The sequence below is a fragment of the Gorilla gorilla genome, chromosome 4 (assembly GCF_029281585.2).
Source record: "Gorilla gorilla gorilla isolate KB3781 chromosome 4, NHGRI_mGorGor1-v2.1_pri, whole genome shotgun sequence".
Classification (NCBI taxonomy): Eukaryota; Metazoa; Chordata; class Mammalia; order Primates; family Hominidae; genus Gorilla; species Gorilla gorilla.
The window spans coordinates 144,620,747-144,636,152 of NC_073228.2; the positions used below are offsets into that span (position 1 = coordinate 144,620,747).

At 42.8% G+C, this 15,406-nt stretch overlaps 2 protein-coding genes across 2 annotated transcripts in view; both read left to right on the forward strand.

The window, feature by feature from the left end:
• Positions 1-3,291: 3,291 nt before the first annotated feature.
• Positions 3,292-8,619, forward strand: LOC101141132 (protocadherin alpha-1). The gene is made up of 2 exons (XM_019026997.4): positions 3,292-5,811; positions 8,475-8,619. Exons 1-2 carry the CDS (start codon positions 3,418-3,420, stop codon positions 8,562-8,564), a joined length of 2,484 nt encoding a protein of 827 aa, XP_018882542.4. The 5' UTR covers positions 3,292-3,417; the 3' UTR covers positions 8,565-8,619.
• A 3,317-nt stretch (positions 8,620-11,936) lies between these two features.
• The window catches only part of LOC101152878 (protocadherin alpha-C2), a 214,820-nt gene continuing 211,350 nt past the window's right edge, over positions 11,937-15,406 (forward strand). The window contains exon 1 of the mRNA XM_055389215.2: positions 11,937-14,437. Within this exon, the coding sequence (XP_055245190.1) occupies positions 12,050-14,437 (2,388 nt within the window). The 5' untranslated portion in view covers positions 11,937-12,049. The remainder of the gene's footprint in view (positions 14,438-15,406) is intronic.

The window sequence follows — 15,406 nt, forward strand, 5'->3', positions numbered from 1 at the left end:
GCGCTAATACCTAAGATAATGGGGAAAAGGCCTCTAAGCCATTTCAGAAATCTTCCAGGTAGTCCCTCCCATCACAGATCCAGAGACCTAGGAGGAAAGAATGAGTTTGAGGACCAGGCCCAAGGCCCTGCTGGCATGTGAAGCCTTGGGACACTGCTCCCGGGATCCTGACTGCCCTGGCTCCAGCTGGAGCCCAAAGGGCCACAGGTACAGCTCTGGCCACTGTGCTGGAGAGTGCAGGCCACCATAAACCTTGATGGTTTCCACATGGTGTTAAGCCTGTAGGTGCACAGAATGCAAGTGTGAAGGAGGCTTGGCAGCTTCCACCTAGATTTCAGAGGATGTATCAGAAAGCCTGGATGCCTAGGCAGAAGCCTGCCATAGGGTGGAGCTCCTGTAAAGAACTTCTACTAGAGCAATTCCCAGGAGAAATGTGGAGCTGGAGCTCTCCCACCGAGTTTTCACCAGCATACTTTCTAATGGAGCTGTGGGAAGGGGGCCACTATCCTCTAGATCCGAGAATAATATGAGAATGCCACCGGCAGCTTGCACCCTGAGCCTGGAGAAGCTGCAGGCATTCAATTCCAAGCCATGATATCAGCCATGGGTGTTGCACCCTACAAAGGCATGGAGGTGGGGCTGCTTAATGCCTTAGGAGTCTGCTCTGTGCACCAGTATGCCCTGGATGCAGGACATGGGGTCAATAATTATTTTGGAGCTTTAAGATTTAATGTCTGCCCTGTGTGGTTTCAGATTTGTGTGGGGCCTGTTCCTTTCTTTTGGCTGTTTTCTCCCTTTTAGAATGGGAATGTTTACCCAATGCAATGCCTGTACCACCATTGTATCTTTTTTTTTTTTTAATCTTACAGGCTCATAGGTAGAAGGAACTTGCCTTGAGTCTCAGATGGGACTTGGGACTTTTGATTGAGTTGATGCTGGAACAAGTTAAGACTTTGGGAGAACTATTGGTAAGGAATGATTGGATTATGCAATGTGAGAAGGACATGAGATTTGGAGAGCTGGGGTGGAATGATATGGTTTGGATATTTGGCTCCTCCGAATCTCTTGTCAAAAAGTGATCTCCAATGTTGGAGGTGAACCTAGTTGCGGGTGTTTGTGTCATGGGGGCGGATTCCTCATGAATGGCTTGGTGCTTGGTAATGAGTGAGTTACCACTCTATGAGTTCACATGATATATATTTTTTAAGAGTGTGGCACCTCCTCCCTCTCTCTCTTGTTTTCTCTCTCTCTTACCATGAGATATGCTGGCTCCCCCTTTGCTATCAGTTGTGATTGGAAGCTTCCAGAGGCCCTCACCAAAGGCAGATGCTGGCACTATGCTTCTTACGTAGCCTGGAGAACCATGAGCCAAATAAACCTCTTTTCTTTATAGATTACCCAGCCTCAGGTATTCCTTTATAGCAATGCAAAATGGACTAACGCACCACCCCAGCAGAGAGGGGGAGGTGGCACCGTGTTATTTTCTGTATAGGGGTACTAGTCCAGGCTGTCCACATGGTCTCCTCTGATACCACAACTGTGGAGCTTGCTAGCAGTTGGGGGAATGAAAGTCTCAGTTTCATTTTTTGGCCTGATCTGATACCACCAGAAGTATTGGGGTTCCTCATTAACAGCTTTGCAAGAGCGTTAATCTAGATTCCCCACTCAACTTTTGCTGGTGTGGGGCCACAGTTTTTTTCTGTGGTGATTACCTGGAGTAAATGATTATCTAGGAGCTTTTTGTCTTGCTAGGCTGCCTATTTCCTGGTCCTTTTTCTAGAGAAAGCATGCTTTTTTTTTTTGAGCTTTTTGCATCAGTACCCAATAATGTTTCTGGTTGCTGGCTTCTTCTGGTCCAAGTCTGGAATAGGTAAGGCAAAAACCCAGAGATTTCACCACTGTCGGTCTTCAAAATTTATAACACTGTAAAGTATTTTGCACTTCCAAATGTTGACAATGTTCTCTAAATCTGCTAAACTTTAGAATGTTTCCAAGTTTAAAGTTTGCTTCACTTTTGGACTAAGAGAATATTCATGTATCTTATGTTGCTCTATCTTTTGTAATAAAGTAATTACTACATTGAACTGTTAAAATATATAAACTGCTTGTTAAAAATAAAATAGCTCCATGTTTTGTCTATATCTTAATTATCAAGTAAACAAGGATTTAGGCTTCCTGATTATGAAGACATACTGGATTAAATAATCCTTATTCACATTAATGTCCTTAACTATTCTTAGTACTTAAAATATAAACATTATGGCCATACCTTTAAAAAAAACTAGTGATAGCTTATTCTGATCACATTTCTTAGTCAAACTAAGATGTAGCTATGGGATTCTGATTATGAATTGGACTGAAATTGAAAGAGAGGTTTATTAATAGGTAGGTTATTCTCAAATTATTTTTTAAATATATCTTTGCATTAGATTTACATTTTTCTTTTGACTATGGACTATATAAAGATTCTCAGTATGTGTCTCTGATATTGCGATTCAATATCCATATGATTTTTGTTGTAATATGACAATGTTTGGTCTTGATAAGAAAAAAGCATGGCTGAAAATTTAACATAGGAATAAAAGATCTAGTGGACACTGATTCAATTAGGAGTAATGAGTTTTGGAAGTCAGAGTTATAAGTTCAATACTTAGGTCATTATGTTATATAACAAGCAACAAAGGAAAATGTCACAAATATCTTTATTCTAACAGTTAAAGTATCAGAAAATGATGAAGTTGTTCATACCACATTAAAGGAATTTTACATGTGTTCAGAAATTTTCCAAAAATGTCATCTGTAAGTACCTGATAACTATATATACATGGGCATATGTACGTGTGTGTGTATAATATCATTTAAAAAAAAACACCCAAGCTATCCTAGAATAAGGTGAATCACATCAGTCAAACTACCTTATTTTAAAACTTTGACATTCAGTTGCAAATATTTAATAATAAAAATATATAAGCTGATAAATCGTTTTAAATAAAATGATGTAAGGAGAGGTTAAGTATATCTTAAAGTTTCTAATTCAATTGTAATATGTTTGTAATCATTACTAAAGGAAAATACTGGATTACACACTCTCCAGTGAGATTTGAAATGTCCTCGGTCTTAAAAGGACATAAAATTGAAAATGATTGCATTTAACAAATTGCAGACGGATATAGATTGCATTTTGAAAATCAACGAGTGGATCTAAAATTTACATTGGCCACATGATGTCGCTGTACACCACAAAGTCTTGTCAATAGAAGGGAGCTACTGATCACTAAAAGTGAAGGAGCAAGCTCCATTTTGTCACCGCCTGAGAGAAGACAGAAACGGTAAAGAGATAAATTATTGGAAATATTAGATAAAATAGCATGATTTTGAAGTAAGAGGAGAGCATAAGAAAGGTGTAGTCCTTTTGCAATGGTGTTTTCTAGGAGAGGGGGCCTGGGAGCCCGGGATCTGCTTCTTTGGCTTCTGCTCCTCGCAGCCTGGGAGGTGGGGAGCAGCCAGCTCCACTACTCGATCCCGGAGGAAGCCAAACACGGCACCTTCGTTGGCCGCATTGCTCAGGACCTGGGACTGGAGCTGGCGGAGCTGGTGCCTCGCCTGTTCCGGGTGGCGTCCAAAACACACAGGGACCTTCTGGAGGTAAATCTGCAGAATGGCATTTTGTTTGTGAATTCTCGGATCGATCGCGAGGAGCTGTGCCAGTGGAGCGCGGAGTGCAGCATCCACCTGGAGTTGATCGCCGACAGGCCGCTGCAGGTTTTCCATGTGGAGGTGAAGGTGAAAGACATTAACGATAATCCACCCGTCTTCAGGGGCAGAGAACAAATAATATTTATTCCTGAATCTAGACTCCTGAATTCGCGTTTTCCGATAGAAGGAGCTGCTGATGCAGACATTGGTGCTAACGCTCTTCTAACGTACACGCTCAGCCCGAGTGATTATTTCTCTTTGGATGTAGAGGCAAGTGATGAACTGAGTAAATCTCTTTGGCTTGAATTGAGAAAATCTTTGGATAGAGAAGAAACACCAGAACTTCACTTATTACTGACAGCCACTGATGGGGGCAAACCGGAGCTGCAAGGTACAGTTGAGCTGCTGATCACCGTCCTCGACGTTAATGATAACGCCCCACTGTTTGACCAGGCCGTATACAGAGTCCACTTGTTAGAGACTACAGCAAATGGAACATTAGTGGCCACATTAAATGCCTCTGACGCTGACGAAGGTGTAAATGGTGAAGTCGTCTTTTCCTTTGACAGTGGTATTTCTCGTGACATTCAAGAAAAATTCAAAGTTGATTCCAGCTCAGGAGAAATTAGGTTAATTGATAAACTGGATTATGAAGAAACAAAATCCTACGAAATTCAAGTAAAGGCAGTTGATAAAGGAAGTCCTCCGATGTCAAATCACTGTAAGGTTTTGGTGAAAGTGCTGGATGTAAATGATAATGCTCCAGAACTGGCGGTCACTTCATTGTATTTGCCTATCAGAGAGGACGCTCCACTCAGCACCGTCATCGCCCTCATCACCGTGTCTGACCATGACTCAGGTGCCAACGGGCAGGTGACTTGCTCCTTAATGCCCCACGTCCCCTTCAAGCTGGTGTCCACCTTCAAGAATTACTACTCGTTGGTGTTGGACAGCGCCCTGGATCGCGAGAGCCTGTCGGTCTATGAGCTGGTGGTGACCGCGCAGGACGGGGGCTCGCCTTCGCTGTGGGCCACGGCCAGGGTGTCCGTGGAGGTGGCCGACGTGAATGACAACGCGCCAGCGTTCGCGCAGCCCGAGTACACAGTATTCGTGAAGGAGAACAACCCGCCGGGCTGCCACATCTTCACGGTGTCTGCGCGGGACGCGGACGCGCAGGAGAACGCGCTGGTGTCCTATTCGCTGGTGGAACGGCGGGTGGGCGAGGGCGCGCTGTCGAACTACGTGTCGGTGCACGCGGAGAGCGGCAAGGTGTACGCACTGCAGCCCCTGGACCACGAGGAGCTGGAGCTGCTGCAGTTCCAGGTGAGCGCGCGGGATGCGGGCATGCCGCCTCTGGACAGCAACGTGACGCTGCAGGTGTTCGTGCTGGACGAGAACGACAACGCGCCGGCGCTGCTGGCGCCTCGAGTGGGTGGCACTATTGGTGCAGTCAGTGAGCTGGTGCCGCGATTGGTGGGTGCGGGTCATGTGGTGGCGAAGGTGCGCGCAGTGGACGCCGACTCGGGCTACAACGCGTGGCTGTCCTATGAACTGCAGCCGGCAGCAGGCGGCGCGCGCATCCCGTTCCGCGTGGGGCTGTACACGGGCGAGATCAGCACGACTCGTGTCCTGGACGAGGCTGACTTGTCGCGCTACCGCCTTCTGGTGCTAGTGAAGGATCACGGTGAGCCGGCGCTGACAGCCACGGCCACTGTGCTTGTGTCTCTGGTGGAGAGCAGCCAGGCGCCAAAGGCGTCTTCGCGGGCGTCGGTGGGTGTCGCGGGCCCAGAGGCGGCGCTGGTGGATGTTAACGTGTACCTGATCATCGCCATCTGCGCGGTGTCCAGCCTGCTGGTGCTCACACTGCTGCTGTACACGGCGCTGCGGTGCTCAGTGCTGCCCACTGAGGGTGCGTGTGTGCCGGGCAAGCCCACTCTGGTGTGCTCCAGCGCGTTGGGGAGCTGGTCGACCTCACAGCAGAGGCGGCAGAGGGTGTGCTCTAGCGAGGGCCCACCCAAGACCGACCTCATGGCCTTCAGCCCAGGCCTGTCTCCAAGTCTTAACACGTCAGAAAGAAATGAACAACCAGAAGCAAATTTGGATCTTTCTGGTAATGTAAGTCCAACTTTCGAGTTTTGGCTTTAAATATTTTTCACATTTAACTTGTCTAATCATCTTTTCAAATATCACTTTAAAAAAATGTCTTCAAGGTGTTCACTAACGTTGAAATAAATCATACCATTGAATGTAGATATCCTATTAATGGCAGTTTTGTCTTGAATGGAACTAGAAAGCAAAGAAAAATGTAGGGACAAATCGTCGTATTTCTTGATTTAAATGGCAGGCTAAAAAAGCTACAATACAAGGTACAATAAAATGTAATGTTGATCATATTTAACACAATATCTCAATGTAGTAAAATAACAGTGACATATTCAGGGTAACTTATTATGTTATCTTTTCTGGTGAAATGTCAAGCCCCGGACAAACAATTCTTGACAAAGTTACGGAAATCATCTGCCTTTCCTTTACGTGGCTAAGTTTCAAAGTGAACAATAAACTGAAGTTTTAAGCAAACGTAATTTAAATACATTTATTGGCCGGGGGCAGTGGCTTATGCCTGTAATCCCAAAACTTTGGGAGGCCGAGGCGGGCGGATCACCTGAGATCAGGAGTTTGAGACTAGCCTGGACAACATGGTGAAACCCCGTCTCAACTAAAAATACAAAAACATTGGCCAGGCCTGGTGGTGGGCGCCTGTAATCCCAGCTAATGGGGAGGCTGAGGCAGGAGAATCGCTTGAACCCGGGAGGCAGAGGTTGTAGTGAACCGAGTCGCACCATTGCACTCTAACCTGGGCGACAGAGTGAGACTCTGTCAAAACAAAAACAAAAACAAACCAAAACCGACCAACCAACCAACCAAACAAAAAACACCATTTATTGGGCGATTTGTTTAATTTCTTTATGAAAACATACAACCACGACTTCATTGTCATTGTGAACAATTTCCTGATGCCATTAACCTTGAATTCCCCTGGGTCTAGAAGGCGTAGCATTGCATGTATTTGCTATTTTGGGGATCCAGTTAGGAAACACTTATTAAGCACCTCCCATTCCTCCCATTCACTCACAAATGTTCTAAAACCCTTTACTTTTTAGTTCATTCGATCCTTCCAACGATTTTGTGAAGTGAAGACTTTAGTCACATTTTGTGGATAAAGGTGCTGAGGCTCAGAAAACCTAAGTTCAGTATTATTACTAAATTTTCTTCAGATTTCCCAAGGATATCCAAAAACTTTCTTGCTGTAATACAGTTCTTTACCTTTCTTAAAATGTTTAAGGTGGCTTACAGTGGAAGAAATTTGTGAAAGCAAATTATTAAAAAATCTGCTTAAGGTCAAAGTAAAAGATCAAGAGAAAGGTGGGAGTCATTATTTCAAAAATCAAGCCTAGGCTGAGTGAAAATCCCAATACTTACCTTCCTGTAAGTCAATATAGAAGTATGAAAAAATAACAATAAAAGGAAATTCTCTATACCATTTCTTCAAGAGAGAAAAAATAGCCTCTTCCTGCTACAAAATCAAGGAAGATTTGATTACTGATGATTGTGTAAAGGTTGAGAAGTATACTGGGCAGCACGTTTTATAGCAGTTTTGCAAAACCCACGGAAATATCCTTGATGTAGACATCATTGTATTTGGTAGTCATTTAGTCAAGGGCATAATGTTAAATTTTATTTCCTATGTTTGCTTCTGAAGTTACTTAAATATTAAATGAATATATTTTTGTTTGTCAAACTTTCAAACACACATGAATGTCCCCTTGTGAAGACATTCTATGAGAAATTAATATAATTTGCTAGTTAAGTTTCCAGAGATTTGAGTTGATACAGAGTTGTTGCTTAGAGTATTGTAAAAAATAGGCTGTAAACATGTTCTGTAACTTTTAATATATTATCGTACTCAGCCTTTTGGCAAGAATCAGAAAAAAATAATCTTAGCATCACATTGCCAAGAAAATGTCCCAGTTCCTCAAAATATGAGACAAACTTTGCAGGATTATAAAATTGGAAAAAATAGATCAGAAAATCACAAAATAATTTCTCTTTCCAATTCACATTACTGTGTCCCCAAAGCTTCATTTGCTAACAGTATTAATGGCCAGGCTTAGGATTGCCTTTACATATATTCAATATTTCTTTATTTAGTTTTCTAGGTTAGTTGAGGGTATTAACCTGAAGGTGAATCACAAATAATAGTGAATTACTATTAAACCAAAAATAAATGGGTGTAGGAGTACAAAATTTGAAAAGTAATTTTTATGAAAAGGTAATTCTAGAATGGAGGAAAAGATGATTGTGGAGTGGTATTGTCACTTAGTGTTTATTTGAATGTAAATATGAATGGATTTCCCATTGGTTCCAAACTTTCCAAAGTTCTTGCTCCATTCCAAATCTTCATATAGTTAACACAACTTTCAACAGGTTTATCTTTCTTCACAAGATTTCTTCCACAAACTAGTAAGGTATCATTTGAGGGACCTTAGAGACTTGTGGTCAGTGAAGGATGCAAATAGATGAAAATGAGAAATAGTTTATATTGCTAGCCACTACCGATATTCCTCTGAGAATGCTGGAGGATTTCACTTTTCTGTTGTTTTGAGGTAGCACGATTGCGTAATTTCCTTTGGCCAATGAAATGTGAATGGTGTGTCACTTCCAAGCAGAATTATGTAACTGCCAGTGAAAGACTCTTCTGCTATCTTTTCCTGTTACAGCAATTACATAAGCACTGGTTGATACTGAGACACCATAAAGTCAAAGCAATCCAGGATGCTGAGCCAACATGTGGAGAAAAGCTGTCATAGGAAGTCCCCAATAACTACAAAGGACTCTGCAGGAGCAAGAAATAAAATTATGTTTATTTTAGAGGAAAAACTGAATGTTAACTCACAACAGCATATGTATTGAGGTCCCACTGCCGTTAAGCTAATATGAACCGAATAAATTTTAAGAGGAGGGCATTTTTTTTTACAACAGGAAATACAACTGTAGGAGAACATTATTGTTGACACTTTTTACTAAGACATCTGACCGTTAAGCAGATTAGATAACTTGAATTCCATGGAAAAAATCTACTGTGTTTTGATTTCTTTTTCTTAAATATAAAAGGTAGCAGAAGAAAAATAATAAACTGAAATTTAAAATGTCATAGATATTCCTTCTTTTTTCTTGCTTAGCATCCACTCCCCTTGTTGTTTTTTTCTTCTGGGGTCTTCTAGTAGTTTTGTGAAAGGCTAGGTTGAAGGTTTTGCAAGAATGAGTGCTTGGACATGTAAACGTTAAGGGATATACAGTTCCATAGATAGGTGCAAAGGGTATAATTTTAGCAATGGGTACTATATTAATTTCCTTGGGCTGATGCAACAAATTACCACAGACTTGGTGGCTTGAAATAACAGAAATTTATTTTCTTACAGAGTCTCTGTAAGAATAAATTTCTTCTCTCTTACGGAGGCCAGAAGTCCAAAATCAGCGTGTTTCCTGGGCCACATTTCTTCTGAAGACTTTAGGGGAAATTTTTTTCTTGGATCTTCCAGCTTCTGGTAGCTCTTGGCATTGCTTGGCTTGTGGCAGCATAACTCCAGTTCCTGCCTCTGTCTTCACATTTCCTTCTTTCCTGTGTTACTATATGCCTTCTCTTTTTCTGTCTTTTATAAGGGGCAACCATCATTGGATTTATGGCCTTCTGTAATCTAGGATGATCTCATATCAAGATCCTCATCTTTGTTACATCTGCGAAGACCTTTATTCCAAATAAGGTCACTTATTTAAACCTCAGAAAAGTGATGTCTTTTGGGGTATCTTTGACCCAAAACAGGTACCAAGAGATATCAAGTGCAGTGGGAGGAAGGATATTTGCTGAGCATGGCTTCTTAATCTCTTTTCCCGGTTGTGGGGGAAGTGTACTTGCATATCTGGCAATAGTATTCTATCTCCGGGGGAAGGGGGAAATATTCCATATTCTCAGAAATCCTAAATAACAACACAAAATGCCTCTTATACCCCCACATATGTCATTCTGAATATCCGGTATAATTAATTACCTTATATGATTGCAGAAATTGTCTCAAGCAAGCCATGTTTCCTGAAGCTAGCATCTGGATTCTAGGTATAATTCCTTCTATGTGTCAACAGTGGTCAATGTTGGCCATAGATTAAATAATAATTACTGGGTATCATACATATGCAATTGCTTTGCAACTACATAATGCTGTAACGAGCAGTTCTGAAGCTATCTGCCGTCTGTTTAAGCTCCAGGAGAATTTGGGTACATGCCATGACCTCTACTTTTCAGTTCACATAAAAACCAACCTCCCACTTTTCAGTTCACATAATTTAGGTGGAGCTGATTTCATTTCCTGGCTTCAAGAATGAACAAGTGGACCCATGTCTAGCCAATGTGAGAAAAATCACAATTATTGACTAAAGGAAATTTACATAATCCAAACTGGGCTGTAGGAAGTAATATCCAGGATTTTTGCTGGACTATTAGAAAAGAGCACTTTCTGGTAAGAGTCATCAAACTGGTAATTTTTAGTCTAGAAAGCTACTTTGGCCATTTTGCCAGCAGATGGGAAAAGTCTATCTGAGAAGAAGTTCAGCAGGGGAAAAGGAATTATAAATGTGGAGATTATTTTCCTTATGGAATTATGGAAGGGTGTAGACCCAGCTCTGTCTGAAACCAGTAATTAATTACCCATTTCCATGTACGAGTCAGTACAGGATTCTCTGGTTTATTTTTGCTTAAATCGGTTAACTTGGGATTTATCGTTAGAGTATGATTAACATAAATACACATTTCCATAGATGGTACAAATGAGTATCTTAAGATACTGTACATGAGGGAAAAAAATTGTTATTGGAAAAAAAGCTAGCTTTTCTTAACAAGAGCTTTGCTTTTCTCTTACGGACATTGCAAATTTTGCAATTAATTTTACTTCTCTCTTTGCTCTAGGAAGCTGAAAACAAAATTGGTGACATGGTTAGAGTAACTGAAGGTGACCCTTTATTATGGATTTTGTATGCTATCCCACTCCTTGATTCATTTTATTTCATCCTCATCTTATCTTTATTCTATTTTCATTTTTTTACTGTGAAGGGATCAGCTAAAAATTAACAAAAGAAGATATTCTCAAGTAATTAACACTAAAAAAGAGATCAATTGTATTGTTCTTGCATAAAAGTCTAAATGTAATGGAAAAGGAAATATTCTAAAGTAATAGTACATTATCCAAATGAGAAACAAATAAATTATTAATTTCAAAACATTTGCAAACAATTCAAAAATCAAAGTTAAATCACAAAACAACAGTATATATACACATATATTTTCAATGGACTAAAATACCTTTGATTACTATGTTCTTCGTTTGAAGAAACAGTGAAAAATGCTAATATATCCAAAAGAATTGAAAGCAGGGTCTCAAAGAAATATTTGCACACCCATGTTCATGGCAGCACTGTTCACAACAGTCAAGAAATGGAAGCAACTCAAATGTCCACGAATACTTGAATGAATAAACAAAACGTGGTGTATACATATGTTGGACTATTATTCAGCCTTAAAAAGGAAAGAAGTCCTGTCACATGTTACAATATGGATGAACCTTGAGGAACCATCCACGGATGCTTGAATGAATAAACAAAACGTGGTGTATACATACGATGGACTAGTATTCAGCCTTAAAAAGGAAATAAATCTTGTCACATGCTACAACATGGATGAACCTTGAGGACATTGTGCTAAGTGAAATAGGCCAGTCACAAAAAGACAAATACTTTACGAGTCCACTTACACGAAATATCTAAAGTAGTGAAATTCATAGAAATAGAAAATAGGGTATGTAGAGTTTCTGTTTTCCAAGATGAAAAATTTGTAACAATGGGAATATACTTAACATTACTGAAATGTACATTTAATCATAGTTAATATGGTAATTTTAAATATTATGTTGTGTATTTTTTAACCAGAGTAAAAAAGGGTAAAAAGGTAATATATTTTAGGGCTTAAAATAGTTATTTTTTTCCAAGATGAAAGCTATGAGTAAACTTAAACCAGAAAATCGACTAGTTTTAAATCTACAGAATAAACAGTAGAGCCTTCCTTTTAGCCACATGATGTCGCTGTCCACCATAGAGTGTTCTCTAGGAAGGAAAATACCCAGAGCCCCTTTGTTACTTCAGAGAAGCGGAGGAATAAGAGAAGCAGCAGGACTTTAACAGAGAATAGAATATTTAAAATTTTGCAAAACATGCTCTTCTAATTTGATCAAAACATTGAGGATTGGTAATGGCGTCTTCTATCAGAAGGGGCCGAGGGGCCTGGACACGGCTGCTCTCGCTTCTGCTCCTCGCAGCCTGGGAGGTGGGGAGCGGCCAGCTCCGCTACTCCGTCCCCGAGGAGGCCAAACACGGCACCTTCGTGGGCCGCATCGCGCAGGACCTGGGGCTGGAGCTGGCGGAGCTGGTGCCGCGCCTGTTCCGGGTGGCGTCCAAAAGACACGGGGACCTTCTGGAGGTAAATCTGCAGAATGGCATTTTGTTTGTGAATTCTCGGATCGACCGGGAGGAGCTGTGCGGGCGGAGCGCGGAATGTAGCATCCACCTGGAGGTGATCGTGGACAGGCCGCTGCAGGTTTTCCATGTGGAAGTGGAGGTGAAGGACATTAACGACAACCCGCCAGTATTTCCAATGACAGTAAAGACTATCCGGTTTCCCGAATCAAGGCTGCTTGATTCTCGGTTTCCTCTAGAGGGAGCATCTGATGCAGATATAGGAGTAAATGCTCTTCTCTCCTACAAGCTCAGCTCCAGTGAGTTTTTCTTCCTAGATATAGAGACAAATGATGAACTAAGCGAATCTTTGTCTCTCGTGCTGGGGAAATCGCTGGACAGAGAGGAAACTGCTGAGGTTAATTTGTTACTGGTGGCTACTGATGGGGGCAAACCTGAGCTCACGGGCACCGTTCAAATACTTATTAAGGTATTAGATGTAAATGACAATGAACCAACTTTTGCCCAATCTGTTTACAAAGTAAAATTGTTAGAAAATACTGCAAATGGGACCTTAGTGGTTAAGTTAAACGCTTCTGATGCAGATGAAGGATCGAACAGCGAGATTGTGTATTCACTCGGTAGTGATGTGTCCTCCACTATACAGACTAAGTTTACCATAGATCCCATCTCAGGGGAAATCAGAACTAAGGGAAAATTAGATTATGAAGAAGCAAAGTCCTACGAGATTCAGGTCACTGCAACTGACAAAGGAACCCCTTCAATGTCAGGACATTGTAAAATTTCATTAAAACTTGTGGACATCAATGATAACACACCAGAAGTCTCAATAACGTCTCTCTCACTTCCCATCTCAGAGAACGCTTCCCTGGGCACGGTCATTGCTCTCATCACGGTGTCGGATCGCGACTCTGGTACGAATGGACATGTCACCTGCTCCCTGACGCCCCACGTCCCTTTCAAGCTGGTGTCCACCTTCAAGAATTACTACTCGTTGGTGCTGGACAGCGCCCTGGACCGCGAGAGCGTGTCAGCCTATGAGCTGGTGGTGACCGCACGGGACGGGGGCTCGCCTTCACTGTGGGCCACCACCAGCGTGTCCATCGAGGTGGCCGACGTGAACGACAACGCGCCGGCGTTCGCACAGCCTGAGTACACAGTATTCGTGAAGGAGAACAACCCGCCGGGCTGCCACATCTTCACGGTGTCAGCGTGGGATGCGGACGCGCAGGAGAACGCGCTGGTGTCCTACTCGCTGGTGGAGCGGCGGGTGGGCGAGCGCGCGTTGTCGAGCTACGTTTCGGTGCACGCGGAGAGCGGCAAGGTGTACGCGCTGCAGCCGCTGGACCACGAGGAAGTGGAGCTGCTGCAGTTCCAGGTGAGCGCGCTGGATGCGGGCGTGCCGCCTCTGGGCAGCAACGTGACGCTGCAGGTGTTCGTGCTGGACGAGAACGACAACGCGCCGGCACTGTTGGCGCCTAGGGCTGGCACCGCTGCTGGCGCAGTGAGTGAGCTGGTTCCGTGGTCAGTGGGTGCAGGGCACGTGGTGGCGAAGGTGCGCGCAGTGGACGCTGACTCAGGCTACAACGCGTGGCTTTCGTACGAGCTGCAGCTGGGTACTGGCAGCGCTCGCATCCCGTTCCGCGTGGGGCTACACACGGGTGAGATCAGCACGACACGTGCCCTAGACGAGGCTGACTCCCCTCGCCACCGCCTACTCGTGCTGGTGAAGGACCACGGCGAACCAGCGTTGACAGCCACGGCCACCGTGTTGGTGTCGTTGGTGGAAAGTGGCCAGGCACCCAAGGCCTCGTCGCGGGCGTGGGTGGGCGCCGCGGGCTCAGAGGCTACGCTGGTGGATGTCAACGTGTACCTGATCATCGCCATCTGCGCGGTATCCAGCCTGTTGGTGCTCACGGTGCTGCTGTACACTGCGCTGCGGTGCTCGGTGCCACCCACCGAGGGTGCGCGCGCGCCAGGAAAGCCCACACTGGTGTGCTCCAGCGCCGTGGGGAGCTGGTCTTACTCGCAGCAGAGGCGGCAGAGGGTGTGCTCTGGGGAGGACCCCCCCAAGACGGACCTCATGGCCTTCAGCCCTAGCTTATCTCAAGGTCCAGACTCCGCAGAAGAGAAACAGCTCTCAGAATCAGAATACGTAGGAAAGGTGAGTCTTTTAATTTTTCTTGACAATTCTAAAATTGTTCTTTTTAAAAAATTCTATATGATTTCTACTAGTTATTTAGATTCATAGTTCTTCATTTATTTTATATCGTCCTACCGTGCGGTTTTGAATATGAATTAGAGATCAATTTATTGCATTTACTGAACAATTTATTTAAACAATCTACATAACTGTTTTCTTATTTTTACATTTTGTCACTTCCATCATTAAGTCATAAGTAATAGACCATGAAACACTGAAAAACACCTCAGCAAAATTTGTAAATTAAACATTTCCAATAAATATTTTCTCTCTTAAAAATTGAAAATCACAATCGGAAGAAATTAAAGAATTTGATTATATAATACGTATTTTCAATTGACACTGTCTATCCAATCTGTCGGATAGTGTTTGGAATAACCTATATCCTGGACATTTCTTAGATTGTTCTTTGGATCAACAATGCCCTTGTCTATGCAATAGTTAATAAGCTACATTTTTGTTTGTTTGTTTGTTTTTGTTGAGACAGTCTTGCTCTGTCACCTAGGCTGGAGTGCAGTGGTGTGATCTCAGCTCACTATAACCTCTGCCACCCGGGTTCAAGTGATTGTCTTGCCTCAGCCTCCTTAGTAACTGGGATTACAGGCGCCCACCACCACACCCGGCTATTTTCTTTTTTAAATTTTTTATTTTTAGTAGAGATGGGGTTTCACCATGTTGGCCAGGCTGGTCTCAAACTCCTGGCCTCAAGTGATCCACCCTCCTAGGCCTCCCAAAGTGCTGGGATTACAGGAGTGAGCCACTGCACCTGGTCTTTTTATTTGTATTTGAAAGCAGCCTGAGTGAATATTTTAACACCAGAATTTCCAAAAGTATGTAGCACAGGTTGTTACAACAAAATGACAGCACTTAGGAATAATTGCTAATCTTAAGTATGTTTTTTATAAGTAAAATAACCCATTATTTGGTATA